Source organism: Sprattus sprattus (assembly GCF_963457725.1).
Source record: "Sprattus sprattus genome assembly, chromosome: 7".
In the NCBI taxonomy this organism is placed as follows: domain Eukaryota; kingdom Metazoa; phylum Chordata; class Actinopteri; order Clupeiformes; family Clupeidae; genus Sprattus; species Sprattus sprattus.
In genome coordinates, this window is record NC_137926.1 from 8,894,615 (window position 1) to 8,917,878 (window position 23,264).

Here is a 23,264-nt window from a genome sequence, read left to right on the forward strand (position 1 = left end):
ATATAATTGGCCCACTGGGGGGACATCATTGTTTGTTTCTCATAACAGCTTTCAGCTGCACTGTTTTTTATCCTGTCTTTCCAGTGCAGGTAAGAAGAAATTCCCTGAAGTGAGAAACAGAGTTTGTGAGTGTGCGTGTACGTGTGCATCTGTGTGAGAGAGAGTTGGTGAGAAAGAGAGAGAGAAAGAGAGGGAGATAAAGAGAGAGAGAGAGAAGCCTCATAAGTGTCTCCTCAACAGACATGAAATTGCATTCAGTCTACAGTAGAGTGGAGAGGATTACAGTGCCAGTTGAACCATCAAACTAATTCTAGATCTAGTTCTAATTCTAGTGGAAAAAACTGTGTTTTCCTCCTATTGCTTTGTGTAGAAAGTGGATTCTCTATCGTGATTTTTCATTAAATCTAGCAGTTTTACTAGAGAATGAAATCTGTGTGCTGTCGTTGAATAGAAGAAGTTGCAAGCCATCCTCTCTGTCTCTTGGAGACCCTGTGAGAGCCCCACAGAACCAAGTCATGAGTGGACGGCATCATTCCTCTCCCAGGGACACCAACCATGAAGACAGGGAAGGAGGCGGTTCCCATGGCAACCATCCACTCTCCGGGACCTGACCTTTTTGGGGGATGAATGTGATGAGAGCTTGACCCCACAGCCGCTCACAGGGTGGCATGTGGTCACAGCCCATGCCAGGGGCAGACGTGCCGTCTGATGCCCCCTCATCAGCCTTGCTGTAACCATGCACAACCCCCCACCTCCACACACACACACAAACAAACAACCACACACACACACACACATAAATACAAACACTCCGTCTGCCTTCCAGAGAGTACCAATGCCCTATAGAGGACAGGATGTGTGTGTGCATGTGTGAGTAAGTGTGTGTGTGTGTGTGTATGTGTGAGAAAGAGAGGTGTATGTACGTGTGCCTTCATGTGTTCTAATTGTATGTGTAAGAAAGAGAGGTGGATGTATGCACATGCCTCCATGTGTGTATATATGTGAGATTCATCTATCTGTTGTTGTATGTGGTTCTGTGTGTGTGTGTGTGTGTGTGTGTGCGTAAGAAAGAGAGGTCTATGTATGTACGTGTATCTGCACGCGTGTCTGCATGTATTAATGCATATGTGTGCCTGAGTGAGGAGCGTGGTTATGTGTCTGTGAGTGTGTGTGTGTCAGAGAGAGTGAGAGAGCGAGAGAGTGTGTGAAAGAGGAGTCCGGGACACACCCAGTTCTCACCCAGTGTTATCTAATAGTCAAAGCTGCTGCAGAACTCGCATACATTTCCTATTTACTGCCTGACGCTGCATACACACTCTTAAAGGCACAGAGAGCCGCGGTCACAGGCTCTCCCCAGGTGCTTACACGTACATACACCATCTACGCAAATCACTGTCAATCATGGAGGCATTCGTCAGGCACTGCTCACATATTTTAGGTGGCGTGTCGAAGCATTCCCAATGAGATTTAGGTCAGATTGAGCCAATGGAAATCCTGCCTGATCTGTGCTCAGTGCCAGAGGACACACAAATAATGATCTATCACTCGGACGTGAGAGGATCCTTGTGACCAATTTCACGTATCCACCCATAATATGAGAGATGGTGGATGACTGCTTACTGGAGGTCTCTGCAGCAGGCCGTCTCCTAGCAACAGGCAGACGGCGCTGCCGTGCTATAAATAACACTGGTTGTGAGTGTGTGTGTGTGTTGTAAAGTGGCTTGCGGGGACAGTGAATAGGAAGAACATTTTTTGTGGGCATGCCTGGACATTCTTTTGGCTCACCACCATTTGCTCCAACATATTTTATTTTGAAACGCTCCAGTGTATCTCCCGGCGGTCTACTTAACCTGTGAAGGCCGTAGAGGATGTGGACCTCTTTCATATGAAGTGTCACCGTGACATCCATGGCTGTTCCTGCTTCCTGTTTGTCTGCTCAGGCATACATTATAAAATGGGTGTGTCCCTTGGAATGGAAACAAACACTGCCGTGGCTTGATGAAGTGCCTGTGCATTCTAACATGGTTGTCCGCCCACTGTGTTGTTGTTGTTCATCGCCCCATACCTCCATTTGTGCGTTTATTTTATGTTCATGTGCTGGGGATCTGACAGGTTAGGCCACAGGGGAGTGGGCTGATGCTTAACCAAGGGGTGGGGGTGGGCAGCAAAGGAGGGGCTGGGAGGAGAGACGTAAACCGCACCACCCAATATCACCAGCAGAGGGAGCAGTTGCACATCCACCTCAGACCTCATTTCCCATAAGGCTCCTCCTGTCCGTGTTCTCTTGCCAGCCACGCTTCACCGCTCCCTCTCCCAGTCCCTCTCTCTCTTTTCCACTCCCTGTCTCTGCTCTCCACCCTCCTCTCCCTCAATATTCCCCCTCAGCCTCCACCTCATCCCTACTGGATCTCTTCAACAGCTGGGGAGTGAAGCTGTATCCTTAGGGAGATTGTCCCTGAAGATAACCCCACCCAAGCCCACCCCCGCCCGCCCCTGCACACCAACAGCACTGCTGATGATTACCTCACAGTGCAGCAGGGGCCAATTGTTACAAATGGAAAGCTGCCTAATTTATGCAAATGATGTATTCACTTGAGGCCATGCTAGTTTACTAGATTATTCAGCGTTTGGTAATTTGCTCCATTCAGGGCTATTTGTACTGAAGCACTGCCACCCCTCCCCCTGTGTTTGTAGGGATGATTTCAGAGAGGCAAATGAATCATCTGGGCCACTGCCTCATGTGAAGGTCTCTTTAGTGGGGCTCAGGTGTGTGTGGAGAGCCGACACGGTCACTTACTCTCCATCTCTGGCTACACAAACAGTCCGTTTTCCTCTCCCCGCTCCAGCCCATCATCAAGCAGCCGCCGTCTGGGGGATCAGTGACATGCGTACAGTGCTGCTTCACTCACCTGGGCCTAATGCTGCTGGATTGAACAGTGCATGACAGCTGCAGCTGGAGCACTCGTAGTATTGTAGTTTATGCTAATTCGCAGCTAGCAGCACCGGGCTCATGCATTTATGGAAGGTCCCCACACAGAGAGACAAACATGCACACACACACACACACACTGATAGTTTGGCATGCTGGTGATCACATTTGCAGCTACTGATAGGTTCTTTGATATCTATAGAGTCTGTTTTATTCTACATACACTCATACATCTCCTGTGGCGTAGTCTATTTCCAGTCATGCTGGAGGTGTGTGACTCTTCCATCACACACACACATACACACTCATTCACACAGACATAATTATTTTGTCCCCGCAAGTCCCTTCAGCAGTGTCTTAATTTGAATCCTTTTCTAGCACATGGACCTGTAACCCCGCCCCCCCAAACCAATTACCTGAGCACCAGTCCCCCCCCCCCCCCCCCCCCAATTACCTGAGCTCCAGTCTGAACCTCTCAACGTGGGTCCTAACCCAACAGCAGGGGAACCGGGGATGGAGGCAGATGTCTTCACCTCACATGTGTTTACCTCCCATAACATCATTGGCAGTGAACTACAGCACAAGACAAACTTGTGTTGGGTAACAGGCTCTGTTAGCTGCCAACCCCTGATCTTTAGGGGCTGTGTCACATTAGATGCTATCTGGGTGTGATTATCTTGGGGAAGTTTTAGATATGTATAAAATAAATGGGGTCGTATACCAACTACATCTCTAGTAATGAAATTGTTATGAGTGTAATGTAACAATGGACATTTTTAGTGATAATTTACCCATCTTGCAGGACGACGGCTATACATGCTAATCGACTGTGCAAATCAATGCATTAATGATTATATGTGTACGTTGGAAATGGGTCAGTGGATTGGTGATGGTGGGTTCAAGGATCTCTAGCAGGTTGTGCCTTATATCCAAGTCAGGGAGCTAAAAATGTGTTCAGTTCACAAATTCTACATGACATACATTATATCCATAATGTATCTATATGACATACGTTATATCCATAATACATGTAAAGTTCAAATCTGACACATCCCAGCACAGGATTTGTCCCCACTACACCAGAGCCGCCTCCTGCTCTGTGACCCCGGCTGCTGACTCAGTTTGGCTGTGGCCTGGGAATCACACGACTGACTGGAATCCGTGGCTTGTGCTGCTGCTGTGGTGGTAGTGGTGGAGGGCCTGCCTGCCTTTCCTGGTTACATAAGAGCCCCCCAGCCCACCCACCCACAGTGTAATGTAAAGGTCATGTGTCCGTCGGGTCAGCCTGTAGCCATACATGCGCTGCATGGCCCAGGTTGGAGCAGATGCTGAGCCGGAGCCGGCCCGGACCTGGTCTAGACGTGGACTAGAGATGCTCCAGTGTTGCTTGTTTGTAACCCATGTGAGTCTTACTGACAGCTGCATAGTGATCATAGGGAGGTGGCTCCAAAACATTACAAAGGAAGAATTCTGCAGAGTAGGACCCACTGAAATCCGTTAGATTTTTTTTGCTTTTGTCAGATTGCGTGTTTTCGGTTTAGATTTGTTTTCTAAATTCAGTTTTATTAATTTGATGATCATCAAACCACGTGTCGTATCCGAAAATGAACTCAGGACATAGGCTATTTTGCTTTTTAGATGTTGTGATTGGGTAGTGAGTGTAGGGTGACAATGCTAGGATAACCCCGAATGTAAACAGAGTTTAATTTATAATCATTTTCAATTAGATTTTTTAGAATGAAAAAAGAAATAAACGCAACCTAGGGGATTATCTATCTATCTCTCATTTCCGGACTTGTACTGAGTCTTTTTGCCAATTGTGTTGTCTAATTTACAAGAATATTTTAATTGTAATGGTTATTCTAAGAGCATATATACACACACACACACACATATATCTATATACAGATGCTGCCCCAAGGGCCAGGCGTAGTCTCGTGTGTCAAATCTACAACAAGTGACCAAATTTCCTGTTCAGGTCACAGCGCCTAGGGATGCATCAGTTCTCCATCAGTATTTATTTTGAAACCACTGAACGCGAGAGGATGAAACCATGAGATTCAGCGAGTTTACTGTTTCATTCAATTTTGCTAGCTGACTCTGACAACATCTTTGACTTGCCTCTGTCTCTCACGTGGGCAGAATTATTAACGAAAACAAACAAAGGCTTAACAGTATGCTGAATCAACTCCATACTCTCATTTGTTGCTGCGTAGATAAGACACATCTGTCATTTGTTACATATAAAACCGTAATACAACAAAAACAAAAAAACAATGGTTTGCTTCTATATTAAGTGTCCTTATTACAATGTATGCATGCAGGTACTAACTAATAACTATGATTATGTATGCCATGTAAATTGATAATATTATGTCTTGCTAACCCTAACCTTAACATAGCCTTAATTCTTACGTACATCTTTCAATGTGTTGTAATTAAACACGAAGGACACTAATATAAGACATGAATTAAGAATTCAGTGCAGAATACCTGAAGTCATCTAATGTAAAAATGTATCTGACAAAAAGACAAGGAGATAGAAGATAACCCTGGACCCCAGAGTCGTATAGATAGATGACTGGACAAGTGGACGGCGTCCCTGGTGGATGAAAAGGGCAGGTATGCCACAAGTGGTTTATTTGTCTCTTTCTCTCAAACATACTCATGCACACGTTACACAGAACGCCAGAGGGGGCAACCAGTCAGTCCCAATCCTGCAAACAGAGGAGGAGGGCTCCGGTGCGGCGCCGGGACGCAAAGCACGGCCAATCAAAGAGCTTGTCTCAAAAAGGGGGCAATAGGCCAGGTCAGAGCAGGGAGTGTGTATACGCATCACAAAGGTGGGGACGCCAGCAGTGGCTGCTGCTAGGATGTGGTGAAGAAGAACAACTGGAGGCAGGATGCGCTATGTTGAAGTCATGAAAACTGTGGCTTTTAATGTACACACTACATTCGATTGGTTTTTTTAATCCAGCACGAACATCCCACATGAAAGAACAACCATTCACTAAAGAAGAGGGAGAAGAAAGCAGCACAAAAAGCATTCACTGGGAGGAAATCAAAGGAGAACAAAAAGAGAGATAGAGAGAGAGAGAGAGAGAGAGAAAGGGATGAAAGAGAGAGGGGTGAAAGAGAACTAAAAGTTGAACTGGTATGTGTCATTATACACAGTAATCTTTTTTTCCTTTTCGATTCAAAATTCAAAAACTGTGAAGGCAGAGAGGGATGAGGAAGAGGAGGAGGAGGAAGAGGAGAAGGAGGAGGAGAGATACATCTTTCCAAATCTACGGGTGACGTGTGAGCTGTGCTTTTCTATGCAGACCTGGAAGGTGTTTGAGTACAATTCCCCAAAAAACGAAGAGAGATAGAGAGAGAGACCTAGAGAGAGAGAGAGAGAGATAAGAGAGAGAGAGAAAGAAAGAGAGAGAGAGAGAGAGATAGCGCATGGATCTGTACAGCAGTGAACTCCCCCACCCATACTAGCCCCTAGGGCAGGGAACGTGCTCTGAAAGTGTTTTTTCCAAAACGAACCAAAAAAAACTCATCATCATAATAAAAAAGATACATATACTGTAATTCAGGTTAAGTAAAGACACTGTGATGCAGGGAAAACAGGCAAAAAGAAATTTGGTACAATTTATCAACATCAACATGGGGAAGTCTGTGAGAACGGTTCTAGAGTGGAACGCAAGAATCCTTGCAAAACTTTTTTTGTTTTTAAAAAAGGGGGAGAGAGAGAGAAAAAATGTTCTGTAGCTACAAAGCACAAGAAATATACTTTTAATAATATTACAGAATCATCATTTTTCATTGATATTATTCCATTGTTGTAATTATCATCTTTGTTATTATTGTTGTCATAATCATCCTTTTTCTTTTTTTCGTCTCTTTCTCAGAGTAAATTTTTCTACGTGTAAAGACTCTATAACCGGAGTAACTACAGCTTTCTACTAAGACACACAGCCCAAACGACCCAAAGCCCGAAAGTCACCATGTCAGGACATCGGGCAGAACAGCTGTCTATTCCCTTGTCCCCCCCACCTCCCCCACCCAACATCTTATATCTGTCCCACTTTTTGCTGCTGTCTTTTTATTTTATTTTATTTATTTTTTTACTTTTTATATTTTGCCTTTTTTGTGTTTTTTTGTTGTTGTTTAATATCATCTATGTGAAGCATTTAACTGTTTCTTTATACAAAGGCTGTAGGGTCATGCTAACTTGAGACACAGGGCCAGTGCGAGAGGACTCCATTACCCAGCAGCCAGTAGACAAACCAAACAGGAAGTGAATGAGAGGCGAGGGATAATGGTAGGAAGTGATGTACGGAGAATGGGGTGAGGAAGAGGGTAGAAGTGGGGTGAGAAAGGTGACATACAACCAATAAATAAATTAATAAATTAATTAACAACAATAAAAAAGTAGAAGTTCCTTACATGACAATGTTAATAGGTTCTTATTATACAGTGAACTAGTGTTTCTAGAACTATTCCCAAACTTGTCATTCTCAGGAGATTGGCACTGATATGACACTTTTCGTCGATTTTTTTGATTGGTTCAGAGGCCAGGGCTTACACACAGCTCCGGCCACTTCTTCCAAAATGCTCACAGGCATGGAGGTGGCCTACTAAAGTGACAGGGAATAGTAGCGTGAACGACAGGAAAAGAAAAAAAACAGAACAGAAGAGAAGCTGAGAGGGTGCAATCCTGGGTGCTTTCTTTCTCTGGAGTATCAACTAGCCTAACAGAACTAATAGGATCGCAATGAAAACCCAGTCTGAAAAGCCCAAACAAACCAAACAACAACAAACAAACAAACAAACAAACAAAAACAAAAATAAACAAAAAAAATAGAGGAACCCGCTACAGCTCAGCCTGTTCTCACTGACCATAATCATTATCATAGTGCTCCCTACAGCTACAGGCACCATCACTGTCCCAGTCATTGATAGAGCTATTGTTGTTGTCTCATCAGAATTAAAGTAACATACAGCAGTATACTCAGGCAAACGTGGACCAATCAGCATATTTGACTGATCGTCACGTAATAAATATACATACAATGAACAAAGAACACGAAAAAAAAAAAACATTACAAAAATAATAGAAGAAAAGACATTTTTTTTTGTAAAATAAGGGTTGTTTAGTTCCAACAAAAAGACACAGTGAGAAAGGGAAAGACTACAACTGCAAAAAGATGGAAAAAAAGAAAAAAAAAAGAAAAAAGGTCCCAACTTTGTTCTAAAACCATAAAGGCTGGGTTTCTATAAGAAATCAGTTCTGTTGGCAGCTCTTTGAAGACAAACTAAAAACATTATATATATTCATATTTATATTTATATATATATGTATGCCTATTTTAAAATTATCATTATTATTATTTACCAACTTGCATTTTCAATAATAATCATTACCAAAGAGGTGACGTGAGAGTGCGCTGTGTGCCCTCAGTACAGGCCACACCCTCGCAGGTTGTTGGCGATGATAATGTCGGTGACGGCGTCGAACACCACCTGGATGTTTCCTGTGTCTGTAGCACAGGTCAAGTGACAGTAGATCTCCTTATTGGGCGAGCGGTTCTTGCTCTCAAACTGTGCTTGGATGTAAGCGGCGGCATCCTCGTAGGTGTTGTGCCCTGTGGAGGAGGGGCGGGACCACACAGGGGAAGAAAAGAGGGGGAGAGTGAACGAGGGATCGAGAGAGAGAGAAAGAGAAATGGGAAGGAGAGACAAAAAAGAGGTAAGAAAGGAAAGAGAGATGAAAGAGAGATGACATGGGAGCAGAGAGAGAGAGAGAAAGAAAAAAAAGAGAGAGATGATATGGGAGAAGAGAGAGAGAGAGTAAGAGAAAGGGAACGAGAGAGAGAGAGAGAGAAAACAAGGGTTAGAGGGTGGGACAAAGGGGAGAGAGAAAAGCAGAGGGAGGGATGAGAAATGTATATATGTAGATAGAAAAAATGAAAGAGTGAGAAAGAACAGGAAAGAGGGTAAAGGAAGAGAGGATAAGAGGAGATCCAAAATGAGAAATCCAGTGAAAACAACACCAGAGCCACACGTAAGAGAGCTGAGGCCAAGAATAACGGGAGGGAACATTAGAGCCTAGATCTGCTCCATCATGTGTGCTTCGACTCGAGCGCAGGCCAGCTGAAGACACACACACACACACACACACACACACACACACACACACACACACACACACACACACACACACACACACAGGGGGGCTTTAAGCCAGAGGGCCAAAGTGACATTTTGGGGGGAAATCAATCCCAGATCTCCAATAAAAGCTCTTATTCAAGTATGTGTGTGTGTGTGTGTGTGCATGTCTCTGTGTGTATTATCTGCATCTGTGCATGTGCGTGTACTGGTGTCTGTGTCTATGTGTGTGTGCATGTGTGTGTACTGAGCTCTTATTCCAGACACGGGGAGTACTGTCGCATGAAAGCAGCTCTGTTGACAAACACAATTGTCCTTCTTATTTCCATCCCATGTTTTTGTTAAGTAACGGGATGGCCAAAAAAACTATATATACCGTAATACAAAAAATCTATTTAAAAGTTAAATAGCTAAATTATAAATCGTATTTTCCGTATTCTTCTTCCTGATACACTACTACTACTACTGCTCCTCATACAAATAGTAGCTAAGTTGCATAAAGTTTTTTCAGATGTCCTTCCTGCAGCTGTGAGTCGGAGCACTGGCGTCTGGCCGGCCAGCAGCTTTGGCCCCCACGAGGGGGGAGAGCCTGACAGGGAGTCAGAGGTCTGTCTGGCCGTGAGCCACATCAACCTCTCCGCACCTCAACAGCCCTGCTAGTGCTCTGCCATCGACCCGGGACACTCAACACTACGCTTTGGAGGCTCCCGAATACCCAGAGCTTGCGGGACTGACCCAAATCTGCAGCGCGTGGCCTACTGAGCTAGGGCTCAGATACACATACGCGTCTTTTTTCAGGCAGAAACGCTTCAGTAACGCCTTGGCAAAGTGCGGCGGCCAAAACAGAAGCGGTGCGCTTCCCTGCCTTGCGCTGGAAAGTTGAGAATAGTTCAACTTTTAAGCGCACCTAAAAAACGCTTCAAAGACGCAACGCGTGGTGGAGAAGGGGCGCACGCTTTAAACGCGCTGGTGTTTGTGTGTGTACTGGTGTTTCTTTGTGTGTGTGTGCGTAATGGTGTCTATTTGTGTTTGTGTGTACTGGTGTCTGTCTGTGTGTGTGTGTGTACTGGTGTCTGTCTGTCTGTGTGTGTGTGTACTAGTGTCTGTGTGTGTGTGTGTGTGTGTGTGTGTGTGTGTGAGAGAGCCTGCTGCAGACTGGGCCTTCACACATCCGTCTCTGCCTCTGTACTCTCCTTGGCTGCTCAAGCGTGCTGCTGCCTCTACTCTGCTGCGCTCCTCTCACACTCGAGTCACCTCCTGTCAGAGTCAGCCTGGTAATGGCTGCTGCCTGTAGCCTTTATCTCCCTCCCTTTTTCTCTGGGCTTTTCTGACCACAGGTCAGTGTACACGCACAATGCTGAAGGTCAACAGAGATTTCAGTGAAATTACCACATTGATTTGTTCAGGGCAAGTTTGAACAGGGGGGGGGTCTTACACAGATGTCTTACACCTTATTTATCTTTCACTGTGTGCACGGCCAGGCATGACGACATGCATTGCCTTTAAAATCCTTAAAATTGACTTGAAAAATCGACCCGCTCACCTGAATTTACTCCCTCACGCGTTCCATTTATTTTCAGATTTGCGTCCTGAATCTCATATTAGTCTTAATCAACATGGTTAATCCAACTCCTGGATTATTACTCAATCTAGATCCCATTGGACTGATATTCATCTAAAAGGTGTTAGTGTGTCCATCTGCCCGTGTTTACAGTGAGGGCTAGCATAGCTCTGAGAGGTCGTTGGTGCAGACATTAGAGTGTAGTGCTGGCGGACAGACGCAGGCTCACTCTTACCTGTGTATTCAGGGAAACAGATACTCAAGGCGGATTTCTTAATCTTTTCAGCGAACAGGTCTTTCTTGTTGAGGAAGAGAATGATGGAAGTGTCAATGAAGAATTTGTTGTTACAGATGGAATCGAAGAGCATAAGAGACTCGTGCATGCGATTCTGAAAAGGAGAACGAGAGAGAAAGAGAGGGAGCAGAGGAATAGGAAGAAAAAAAAGAGGTAGTGGAGGAAGAGAAAGAAAGGGAGGGAGGGAGAGAAAGAGAGCAGGAGAAAAGATTAGCATTAGGTGTAAAAACAACAGCAGAGGAAGCTGAACCCAGACAGCTGATGGGATAAGGCAGAGAAAGCATTAGTCAGTGCAAGCACCACTTTCACCCGGCAGAGATGTTTGGTTTGTGTGTGTGCGTGCGCGCCATGTGGGTGTGTGTGCACCATGTGTGTGTGTATGTTGGACAACACAGAGTCCAGTTAGAATAGGCTGTAACATGCTGTGGATGGGAGAGGCAAACTTGAGGAGAAATGAAAACAAACAAACGAAATAACTAAATAAATATAGTCTGTAGACTGCAAACAAAGCATAGTTGAATTCTCAGCTGTTCCCTGCATTTCTACAATGCTCGTGTATTCAGCAGACACGAATTACTAAAGATGGGGGAGGGAAGCGAAATTAAGAGAGAGAGAGAGGCATATAGAGAGAGGGAAGGAGAGAGAGAGAGACATATATATATATATAGAGAGAGAGGCATATAGAGAGAGGGAAGGAGAGAGAGAGAGACATATATATACAGTATATATAGAGAGAGGCATAGAGAGAGAGAGAGAGAGAGAGGCATATATATATATAGAGAGAGAGAGAGAGAGAGAGAGGGAAGGAGAGAGAAAGCTCTGCATGTTGCTACAGTATGCACTGTTATGAGTATTAATTTCCTGTGCAACTCTGCTCCAGCCCTCTAAGCTCCTCCCCCTGAACCATGACCCTCTGGTTAAGAAGCAGAGCGCTTTCAACACCCAGAGGACGTGAGACAAAGGGGAAGTAGAGAGCTTAAGGGAGAGAGACAGAGAGAGGGAGAGAGAGAGAGAGAGAGAGAGAGAGAGAGAGAGAGAGAGAGAGGGCAAAGCAGAGGTGTGATCCTGCACACAGAAAGCTTAAGCCCTCCATAATCGTCATGTTTTTTGATTGTGTCCTTTTTCTACTTCACACAAAAGAAGGCAAGTTATAGTCTCGTAAATCCACCTCTACAAGAAAGGGGACGTCATGGTGAATTCTCCAAAAATGAAAATCACATTTCCCACATCCCACCCCCTCGATCTATGAAACAGCAATGTACACAGCAAGGACACAGACATACACACAAACCAAACACAAACACACACACACACACACACACACTGATAATCAGTGAAGTATAGAGAATAAGAGAAGCTTAGAGGCAATGGGACACAGTAAAAGAGAGAGTTTGGGAGGGGTTGGGGGGGGGTCAAACAGTACAGTTCAGATGGACTCAGGATTCACTCTGGACTCAGTAACCACTGGACACTGGGTTTCATGGGTTCTTTATTCAATCAATCATTTTCATATAAATACCGTTCAAATAAATAATGACAGCAGGGACAGAGACATTGGAAAAAAACAACAGTAATTACAGCAGAGGTGCTGGCAGCAAACAGGGACAGGCCCACAGAGGTTTGCCCGAGGGAGGGTGGGGGGGGCGCTGTTTACCTGCCGTGGGACCTGTGGCACAGGTGGAGCTCAAGGAAGAGAACGCTAATAGGGGAAATGCCCCTGAAAAGAAAATGGGGGGACTAAAATCAAACCTGGCAACAACAATCTGTCATTGACTGCAATGTGTAACAAAAAGTAATTATTTATGTAAAAAAATAAATAAACAATAACGACAACAATAATAGTAAGCTGTGGCTGTGTTTGCATCGTTTAAGCCACCTGCCCCAATGTCAGTGTGCAAAAGTACAGAATGGCACTGTCTGTGTGGAAAGCTTTTGGCAAGAAGTGTGGGATATATTTGTATATACACATATAACTAAAAAGAAAGACAAACTTTTGACCGCTGTGTGGCTTCTGCATAATTTAAGTTGGCTGTTGGAAGCCTATCGCTCAAGCAGAGAGAAAGAGAGAGAGAGAGAGAGAGAGAGAGAGGGAGAAAGAGAGAGCGATAGAAAGAGGGAGGGAGAGAGATAGAGAGAGAAAGAGAGAGAGAGAGAGAAAACGAGGGAAGGATAGAGAGTGAGAAAGCAAGAGAAAAAGCCTAAAGCCATGAGGGACAAGCAGAGTCTGGATTCACTTCAGCCATTTTTTCTCCTCCTCTGTCTGACAATCTCCAAGCCTGTGGCTGCACCCCACCCCTCCCCTCCCCTCTCTGCCTCCTCAAGTCACCCCACCCCTCCCCTCCCCTCTCTGCCTCCTCTAGTCACCCCAGCGCTCCCTGAAGCGCCCAGATGCCCATGATGGATGGAGGGATGCTCGGGGCTCACGGAGGAAGCCGGCTCTGTAGACTTTGTCTCATGTATGAAATAAGAGATTTGAAGGGCCGTTTCCACAAAATGGCGCCGGGGTCTGCCTGTGTGAATGTGGAGGGAAGGGGTGGGAGAGAAGGGGGGCAACACACCCCATGGCACAAGCCCAGAGAGGAGCCTCTGGTTCAGGCATACTTTATGGCAGCTTACTCACTCTACCATCCATCACTTGGTCCACTCGAAATTGTGTGTGTGTGTATGTCTGTCTGTCTGTTGGCAGATCAGGTACTTCTTGATCAGTGTGACACATGATGGAACTGTGAGGAGAGGAGGGACGTGTACAGAATGTCTTGCTAATCCTGCACAAACAGTAACATGTCTGGCAGTGTGAATCACACACACACACACACACAAACACACACACACACACACACACACAGCCAGGCAAACACAGGTGGGCTTGACCGCATAGGCCACAACCTATCTGTCTCACAGTGGCGGACAGAACCAATTACCCATAAGCCTCTTTACCTTGGCCCGAAAACTTCATTACCCATAAGTCTCTTTACCTTGGGCCGAGAACTTCATTACCCATAAGTCTCCTTGCTGCGGTCACTGATTTTATTACCCATCACGCCCTCAACCAAATACACATGCTTTATGGCCCAGTGATCTCATAGTATTTGCCGACCTGGAAGCCATCTTTCAACAAGACAGCCCTCTCACGGAACCCTGGGCTCACTGCTCTCAGTTGGGCTCTTAACGGGACTTAACGGGAGAGATGCTGGCCTTCCAGCTGTGAGACGCAGAGCTGGTGGAGCTCTGATAACCCATATTCCCATCTTCATCACGAAAAGAAAAGATTTCTATCGAAATAGAAAATCAAGAGGAAAATCATCCGGAAACATTGTCTGGATGAAACGAAAAGAGAAAAAGAGACAGAGAGAGAGATAGAGAGAGAGAGAGAAAGAGAGAGAGAGCGGAAAGAAGAATCCTGTGGTGAAGTCTGTGATCATGTACGCATCATGAAGTTCGAAGATGCTGAGGAAGTTGAAAGTGCTGGAAAGATTCAGAGGGACCACCAGGGCCTGTGCACAGACACAGACACAGACACACAGACACACACACACACAGACACACACACACACACACCGTCTCTGTCTAGCCCAGTCAGTAGGGGAATCCGCTGTGAAAGGCTTCAGTCGTTTCTAGACCCTTGCTCTGCACTTGCATCAGCAAGGCCAAGGTGCTCACAGAGACGCTTCCGCTACAGATCCTCCTCCTCACTCACTCTTGCACGTGTGCACGTCGGCCACCGTGTGGCGCTGCAGGTTTGTTTGGGGTGTTTTGGGAAGGACAGGGAGGGGTGCACACGGAGCACCCCACCCCCCCCCCCCACCCGCTGCCCCCCTCTCCTCTGGGTGGGGTTAATGAGGGAAGCAACAGCTGTTTCCTGCAAAAATAATCTACTGATGCCTAATAAGTCACTGCTGTGTGTGTGTGTGTGTGTGTGTGTGTGTGGCACTGAACAACATCTCAATGGCACCACAGGAGTGAGAGGTGACTTAAGGACAGCCCACTGGGACTACATAAACAGGGCACACGATTGACACAACAAAAACGGCACACGATTTGCCTCCAAAGAAAGTAACGAAACTCACGCAACCAAAGAATAAAGTGTGTGGCGTGATGCTAGACTTCAGCTTGATAAACAAACAGTTTCAAAGAGAAAAGGATGGAGGGTGAGACAGGCATCAGTGCAATCAGCGGTGGAACAGCCTCTCTCAGAGGCACAGAGAGAGGGGAGAGCTGCTCTGAGATCTGGTGTGTGTGTGTGTGTGGGGGGGGGGGGGGGGGGGGTCTGCGGGATCGTGAGTGTTAGCCGAATTCAATCCCGGCACCAGTGGCCGGAGGCAGCAGACTGAGACAGCAGAGGGGCGGCGAGACGGGAGAGGCACGATGGACTCCAGATGGATTAGCTGTAGTCACGACACAGACACACACACAGGCACGGCACGCTGGCCACTGCCTCACACACTGCTGCTACTGTCACATCACTAAGGAGAGAGAGCGAGAGAGGGAGAGGGAGAGAGAGAGAGACAGAGAGAGAGGGAGAGAGAGAGAGAGAGACAGAGAGAGAGGGAGAGAGAGCGAGAGAGGGAGAGGGAGAGGGAGAGGGAGAGGGAGAGGGAGAGGGAGAGGGAGAGGGAGAGGGAGAGGGAGAGAGAGAGAGACAGAGAGAGAGGGAGAGAGAAAGAGAGAGGGAGAAGGAGAGGGAGAGAGACAGAGAGAGAGGGAGAGAGAGGGAGAGAGGGAGAAGGAGAGGGAGAGAGACAGAGAGAGAGGGAGAGAGAGGGAGAGAGAGAGAGAGATAGAGAGAGAGAGAGGGAGAGAGACAGAGAGAGAGAGAGAGAGATAGAGAGAGAGAGAGATAGAAAATCTGCCCAAAGCTGCGAGAGACGATCACAGCCTTCTGAGGCCTATCTGCAGAGCTCCGGAGCACAGAGAAGGAAACACAAAAGAAAAGGCCCAGTAACCGTTTGATAAAAAGGGGGAAAACTGCGTATAAAAATGTCCTTAAAAACACAAACCATTTTGGCATGGAGATGCTGAGTCCTTTGTTAAAACTATTTCAAAGGTTCAGGGTTTCTCTCTCTGACTGTTCTTGGCCAAGCTTAGAGCTAAGGCGGATAAATTCCTCACAAAAGCAAATACAAGTAAAACATAGACAGGGGTGGAATCCAAAAGGCTGCTCAAGCCATTCACTGGGTGGCCAGAATAAGAAGAACAGAAACACAAGTCTAAGTAACTATTCAAGCTTTCCACAACCAGTGACAGCATCAGAACGACCTTTTATCACCTCTCCTTGGTCCTACAAGAACATGGCTACCACTAAAGGTTAATTGGATGTGTAACATGACTTATGATAAATTATCTAGTTGGATCAATTATTAATTTACCGGTTTTGCGGTTTAAAATCTACTGTCACACTACCATGTCTTACTGTTGTCATGTTGATTGCGGAGAATAAGCTGTACAGCGCCGCTGACAATTCCCCACCCCCCACCCCCGAAACAGCCGTGTGGCGATTTGGCGAAGGGATTGCGTGCCTCACGCCAATTTCACGCTCGTTTAAAACAGCCCCTTCACAGTGCAGACAGCACTAGAGCTCAGCGGCGTTCTGATGCCATTTAAAGGCCAACAGTTGTGTTTCATCTGAAGTACAAGACTACTGTCCTGGCACTGCAGTTCAATACACATCATACCAACGATGGCCTCAAAATTCTTCACTGAAACACAGTTAGAGTTATGCTATTTGGCAGACACTTTTGTCCAAAGTTAATTTGTGTTCTGTGGCATATCCACTGTGGTGGAGTAATTTGAGCCGAGACTCATGCCTAGTGAAACGTTATGGTGTATAATGCATGTTTTACATAGTGCTACAGTATTTTCTCTCACAGGTCCTTCCTCTGGTCGTGAACATTATGATATCGAATCTATATATCACAGTGTTTTTCAGATAGCAGGAGTCTCCCCGGTCCATACTCTGATACACCATGTCCAAGACCCTGGTGACACTACTGACAATGCCAATCAAGGGGCTCATCTTTGACACATAGAGAATAGCACACATAAAGCCACAGTGATCTTTGGTCTTTATGCAAGCATAGGTGATACTACTGTGGATGTCATTGGTCTAAACTTGGCACTTTCATCATTTTGGGATACATTAGTTTTGGCCTATCCCCCACAAAGTACAGTAGAATTGTGGGTAAATAATGGCTTTTCTTCAACTGCTGTATAAACTAGAAAAACTTATTTCTAATACAAAATGACAGCTTCATATGACACTACAAGAATTTCTGTCAAATAAAGGAATCTTTTGTACTAGTAAAAAAAAAAAGGGTCCTTTGCAAGCTCATGAACTGGCAGCCTAATAGCCTTTTAACAGAGGACTCACAGCCGTGTGTGTGTGTGTGTGTGTGTGTGTGTGTTGGAGGGGATGGGGAGCGCAGTCTAAGCTTAAGACATCAGAAGTCTAGTAAACATGGTGAACACGGGAGAAACAGGGGGGGGGGGGGGGGACAAAAGAGAGTTCTGTTGCCCCGACGAGCGAGGTCAAAGGTCAGGGGTCAGTAGAGGCCGCAGCCCCGCAGGTTGTTGGCGATGATGACGTCAGTGACGGCGTCAAAGACGAACTGGATGTTGTTGGTGTCGGTGGCACAGGTGGTGTGGGCGTACACCTCCTTGTGGGTTGACTTGTTCCTATTCTCGTACTGAGTCTGGATGTAGGCCACTGCCTCCGTGTAGGTGTCAGGGCCTGGTGAGCAGGGAGATGGAGGAGGAGGAGGAGGAGGGAGAGGAGGAGGAGGAGGAGGAGGAGGAGGAGGAGGTTGGCGAGGAAGAGGAGGAGGAGGAGGAAGAGGTTGGCGAGGAAGAGGAGGAGGAGGAAGACATGATAGGGTGATGGGTAGAAGATGGAGGAGGAGAATGGGGAGGAAGAGGAGGAGGAGGTTGGAGAGGAACAGGTTGGAGAGTAAGAGGAGGAGGAGGAGGAGGAGGAGGAGGAGGAGGAGGAAGAGGTTGGCGAGGAAGAGGAGGAGGAGGAAGACATGATAGGGTGATGGGTAGAAGATGGAGAAGGAGAATGGGGAGGAAGAGGAGGAGGAGGTTGGAGAGGAACAGGTTGGAGAGTAAGAGGAGGAGGAGGAGGAGGAAGAGGTTGGCGTGGAAGAGGAGGAGGAGGAGGACATGATAGGGTGATAGGAAGAAGATGGGAGGAAGAGGGAAGAGGTAAAGAAACAAAGACAGATATAGAGACAGAAAGATAGAGATGGACAGAGAGGAAGTAAGAGAGCAATATTGACAGATATGAGAGATAGAGAGAGAGAGTGAGAGAGAGAGCACAAGAGAGAAAGAGAGGGAGAGAAAATACGATGAAGAGGAGATGTAATGGAGGCATGAATAAAAGGCAATCAGACCCGAGGTGAACAGGACTCAACAGAAACCAAAGATAACAAAAGAAAAGTGAGAACGAAGAGAGAGAACATTACAGCAGTGAACAGAGGAACAGAGTACGGGAGTGGAGGAGTGGAGGGGTGGAGGATGGGGTGGGACAAAAGAAAAATGAAATGGTGCATGAGACTGAGGGTAATGGGCCCACATTTTTAGCAGTTTCATGTCTAATCTAATCTAGACTTCAGCCCCAGGAATACTGCACTCGGGTCTGCTAAATGAACTAGAGGCTGCGGAGGTCCCTCGTGTGGTGTGTGTGTGTGTGTGTGTGTGTGTGTGTGTGTGTGTGTGTGCAGCTAGGCACACCTCTCCTTTGAAGGTGTTCTGACTCTGCGTCAGTCAGGAGCTTGCCTCCAACACACTTTTCATCTTCATCTTCACCAGTCCACCTCTCCTACAGTATATATCTATCTATCTATCACTCTCTCTCTCTCTCCTTTCTCATTCTTTTGCCTCCCACTCTCTTCTTGAGTTGTTTCATTCTCTCCTCCTCATCATCAGATCTATTCATCTATCTTTTCTTTCCTTTCCTCTTTCCCTTCATGCTCTCCTCATTTCTACGTATATCAATCATCCATTTTTAGACCTCTTTTCCTTTTCTGGCCTCCTCCAATCTCCAGGCCTGGCTGTGTGGTCACGGTGACCGTGCGCTGACTGAGGAGAATAGGTTACCTGGGTACTCGGGGAAGCAGATACTAAGGGGAGATTTCTTTATTTTTCCCTCAAATATGTCCTTCTTGTTGAGGAAAAGAATGATGGATGTCTCTGTGAACCACTTGTTGTTGCAGATGCTGTCGAAGAGCTTCAAGGACTCGTGCAGACGGTTCTGGGGGAAGGGAGAACAAACTGTCAGGTTCCACCAGTCTGCTATCTCGCTTTTACACTTACACACACACACACACACACACACACACACACACACACACACACACACACACACACACACACACACACACACACACACACACACTTACACTTGCACGCACAGACACACACACAAGCACACAGGCACACTTACAGTACAAACACACACACAGAGACACACACACACTAACACTAACACTGACACTGACACTGACATGCATGCTTGCATGCACACCGACACACACCGACACACCGACACACCGACACACACACACACTCACACACACACACACGCACACACACAAACACACACCACCCCTACACACACACACACACACACACACACACACACACACACACACACACACACACACACACACACACACACACACACACACACACACACACACACAATACACACACAAGTAGTTGTACCAGTAGAAAAGGAGAAAAAAAGCTGGGGGAAATCAAAAGCAGGGAAGAGAAATGAAGAAGACTGCCTTTCCAGGAGGATCAAATGGCATCACATCTCTCCAACCATTATGTGGTTGTTCTTTTTCTAAACCAGAATGATCTGATTGGCTGAGCTGTTTAGGAAAAATGTAGCAAGGCCCGCCCTACAAGCTGCAGTCCAGGGCATTAGTCAGAATCACAGTCCATGCAGCTGGTTAACATGAGCTGAAGCAGTCCCTGTGGTGCCCCCCTCGCACCCACCGGGACACATGCTCGGAGGGGGGGGGGTGGGCATGCTTTGACTGGGGGGGGGGGGGGGGGGGGGGGTATTCACATTTGTTTATATGCAGTGGTTGGGGGCTGGATACTTGGTCATCCCTCTGGAGGATCCAGAAGCTACTAATCCAGAGTTGGAAGCAGACACTCTCTCTGATGTGTGCAGAGATGGAGGCCATTTTCTCTGAGTGTGTGTGTGTGTGTGTGTTTGTGTGTGTGGGAACTGAGCAGAAGGGCCAAACACCCTTCATCTGGTGTAATAAACACTCACACTAAATCTCATCACCTAATGGCAGGGAAAAAACTTTGTGACAACAAATCATGTCCTGCTTAAAAGCTTCTTGATCGATTTCAGAAGTGCATAGTCATGGTGTTACATACAGACTCTCACTTTCTCTCTCTCTCTTTCTCTTTCTCTTTCTCTCTCTCTCTTTCTCTTTCTCCCTCTCTCTCTCTCTCACTCACACACACACACACACACACACACACACACACACACACACACATGCAACCATACATGCACTCCTACATACATACATACATACATAGACATGCTACATTGTGCATACAGATTGACAAACACATGGATCTATCCTCTCTACACAAAAAAGTTATTTTAACATTATACTAATGACACACGGTAATGACACATTTACACACATACACACACACACACACACACACACACACACACACACACACAGACACACACACACACACACCGAAACAGACTCTACCAAAACACAACATAAAGGAGTGCTGCTTTCAACTCTTTTCAGTGTCAGGCTGATGCTTAGCTGTTTGCGGGTGGTGGTGGTGTTGTTGTTGTTGTGGTTGTTGTTGTTTTTTGCGTACCTGGGTGAGTGTTTGTAGGATGGGACGTCTGGGAGCTCGGCGGAGCCGGGTGGGGGTTTAGCGATTGGCGAGTGGTTAGAGAGGACAGCCGATGGCGAGAGATGACAGCAGAGGAGCGGAGGCATTTGAGACGGAAGAAATCGAGCTGCCGGGGACGAGAGGGGAGGCGCCACCGGAGCGGCGCACACCAGCCGGGCCAGCAAGGAGAGACGCCAGCTCGCTCACCAGCCCCAGGACACACACACACACACACACTCACACACACACGTACCCCCCACGTAACCACAGGCACTCAAACACACACACAAACACACACACACGCGCGCGCGCTCTCACATACTCTCAGGACGACCCGGCCCCAGCTCGAAGAAAGAGTAGCTGAAGAGCAGTCCAAAATCTCCGGGACAAAGACTGCGGAACACTCCAGAACAAAGGTCATGGAACACTCCAGAACAAAGGTCATGGAACACTCCGGAACCAAAGCTTGTGGAATGCTCCAGAATCAAAGCTCACAGAACGCTCCGGAACCAAAGCCAACACATATTACATCCTCAGACAGATCTCCTGTTGTGTGACTTCAGTGCAAACCAAGGGCTGAATGGCTGATGGACACATTATGACACTGACTAAGACAAGCCCTACATTCTGGAGTTTAGATGACTATCTGATTCTCACTACAATCACAGCCTCCAATCCTATGTTTGCACTGAAGCCAGTTTAGGTGAAACAAATTGGAGACCCCATTGTAAGTTGTGAGAAAAGGGCAGAGGGAGGTAGAGACAGCACAAAGAGCAGAGAGAGGCAAGACACATGGTGAAGGGGGACAGTACAGGGAAACAGGCATATGTAGTTTTCACTCCAAACAAGGTGAGAAATAGAAGAAGGTTGATGAATGCTGGTAATATCTGATGTGGGTGTTTTCAATGGTGTTTTGTCCAAAGCAGTCATAGTGAATAACCCATGTCTAACAGACTGGTTTAAACACATTACATCAGTCTGTATTCACTCTTACTGTTATGAAGCACCTCAGTGAGGACCATTTTTTATTCAGAATGCTTTCTTACACGACCTTGCAAACCTACACTCTTTTTCAGTGTACACCCAGCAGATGCCTATGTTCTGGTACCCATAGTGGAACACTGACAGACACAGGACTCATACTCATACAGTCTAACAGCGAGCTGACCCTGTGCGGATGCGGGCCTGTAACGGGCCGGTTCCGTCACAGAGTTCCCTGCCTATCAGGGTCTGGCCAGCCTCAGCCGGGGGCCCTCTGGTGCAGACCGATTAGAACCTCCAGAGGGCATCCCGTCGCCGTGGCGTGTTCCTAAAGATCAGCTGACTCTGGAACAGATCCATTCCGGAGGCGGAACACATCAGAGCCAGATCCGATCGGAGTCGGATCCGTTTCTGAAGAGTCCCATCCAGGGAATGACCTGACTAGGGCGGAATCAGCTGAACACAGCAGCAGCTGACACAAACAGCATTTATGACGGTGGCCTGGGTGGTCCACACAGAACAAAATGAACCAGGTCTATTGTTCTTGCCAGCGGGTCATTAAGAAGAAAACAAAGAGGTGGAATTAAATGAGAAAAATATTATGTTTTTTCATTTCCTACAGGTCAAAGGGTGACAAAAACAATGTGCTAGATAGATATTAACTGCAAGCAAGTTTCTGACTAAACATGCTGATGTTTCAAATTTTCCTGTAGACTGGGCAATCTTTTCCATGCTGAAAAAAACTGTATGTTTTTATTTTTGATCCTTTGTTTTACCAACCCACCCTCAGCGTTTGTAATGTGATTAATGAGGTTAGCTTCTTCAAATTATGAGTATTTACATTTTAGTGAAAGAGTTACACATGGCATGCAGCAGACAAAATGAATAGATACTTCCTGTGTGTGTGTGTGTGTGCGTGCATACTTCTTGGCATATACTGTTGATATGTGTGTTGAGGTGTGTGTGTAGACAGGTAGACCTGAAGTCAGAGCTCACTTTAAACAGCCAGTAAATCTCTCTGGCAGGCACAGTGTGGGCTTAGGGGTCGTGTGGATTTATAGTGAGGCTAAGCTGTGTGCGTTTCCGCTGAACTACTCTACCACAGTGAGTGTGTGTGTTTCCTCTGCCTCAGTATGAGTGTGATGGTGTGTGTGTGTGTGTGTGTGTGTGTGTTTCCTCTACTAGCGTAACTGTCAGCGTTTCCTGCCACTGTGAGCGTGGGACAGCGTGACAGGTGACCGCCCTTTAAGAGTTATGGCACCAGAAATGAAGTTGTGGGAAAAGCACCTTTTCAGTGGGACTACTGAGAACTCACTCCACACTCCTCCTGTGTCTCATACTGTCTGTCTCATCCCGTCTCTGTATTTCCTCCTCTGTCTCTCACTGTCTGTCTCGTATGTCCTTCTGTGTCTCATACTGTCTGTCTCATCTCGTCTCTGTATGTCCTCCTG

At 46.5% G+C, this 23,264-nt stretch overlaps 1 protein-coding gene across 2 annotated transcripts in view; it reads right to left on the bottom strand.

The window, feature by feature from the left end:
- Positions 1-8,377: 8,377 nt before the first annotated feature.
- Positions 8,378-23,264, bottom strand: part of gnao1a (guanine nucleotide binding protein (G protein), alpha activating activity polypeptide O, a) — a gene marked incomplete at its 3' end in the record, with an annotated part of 102,032 nt that continues 87,145 nt past the window's right edge. Inside the window, exons 7-8 of one of the 2 annotated variants that reach the window (XM_080842325.1) lie at positions 10,885-11,038; positions 8,378-8,565 (exon numbers count right to left, since the gene is read on the bottom strand). In XM_080842325.1, the coding sequence (XP_080698451.1) occupies positions 8,378-8,565; positions 10,885-11,038 (342 nt within the window). Of the gene's footprint in view, positions 8,566-10,884; positions 11,039-17,483; positions 17,672-19,038; positions 19,193-23,264 lie in introns of those variants that run through there. The other variant, XM_080842326.1, reaches the window with a different exon arrangement.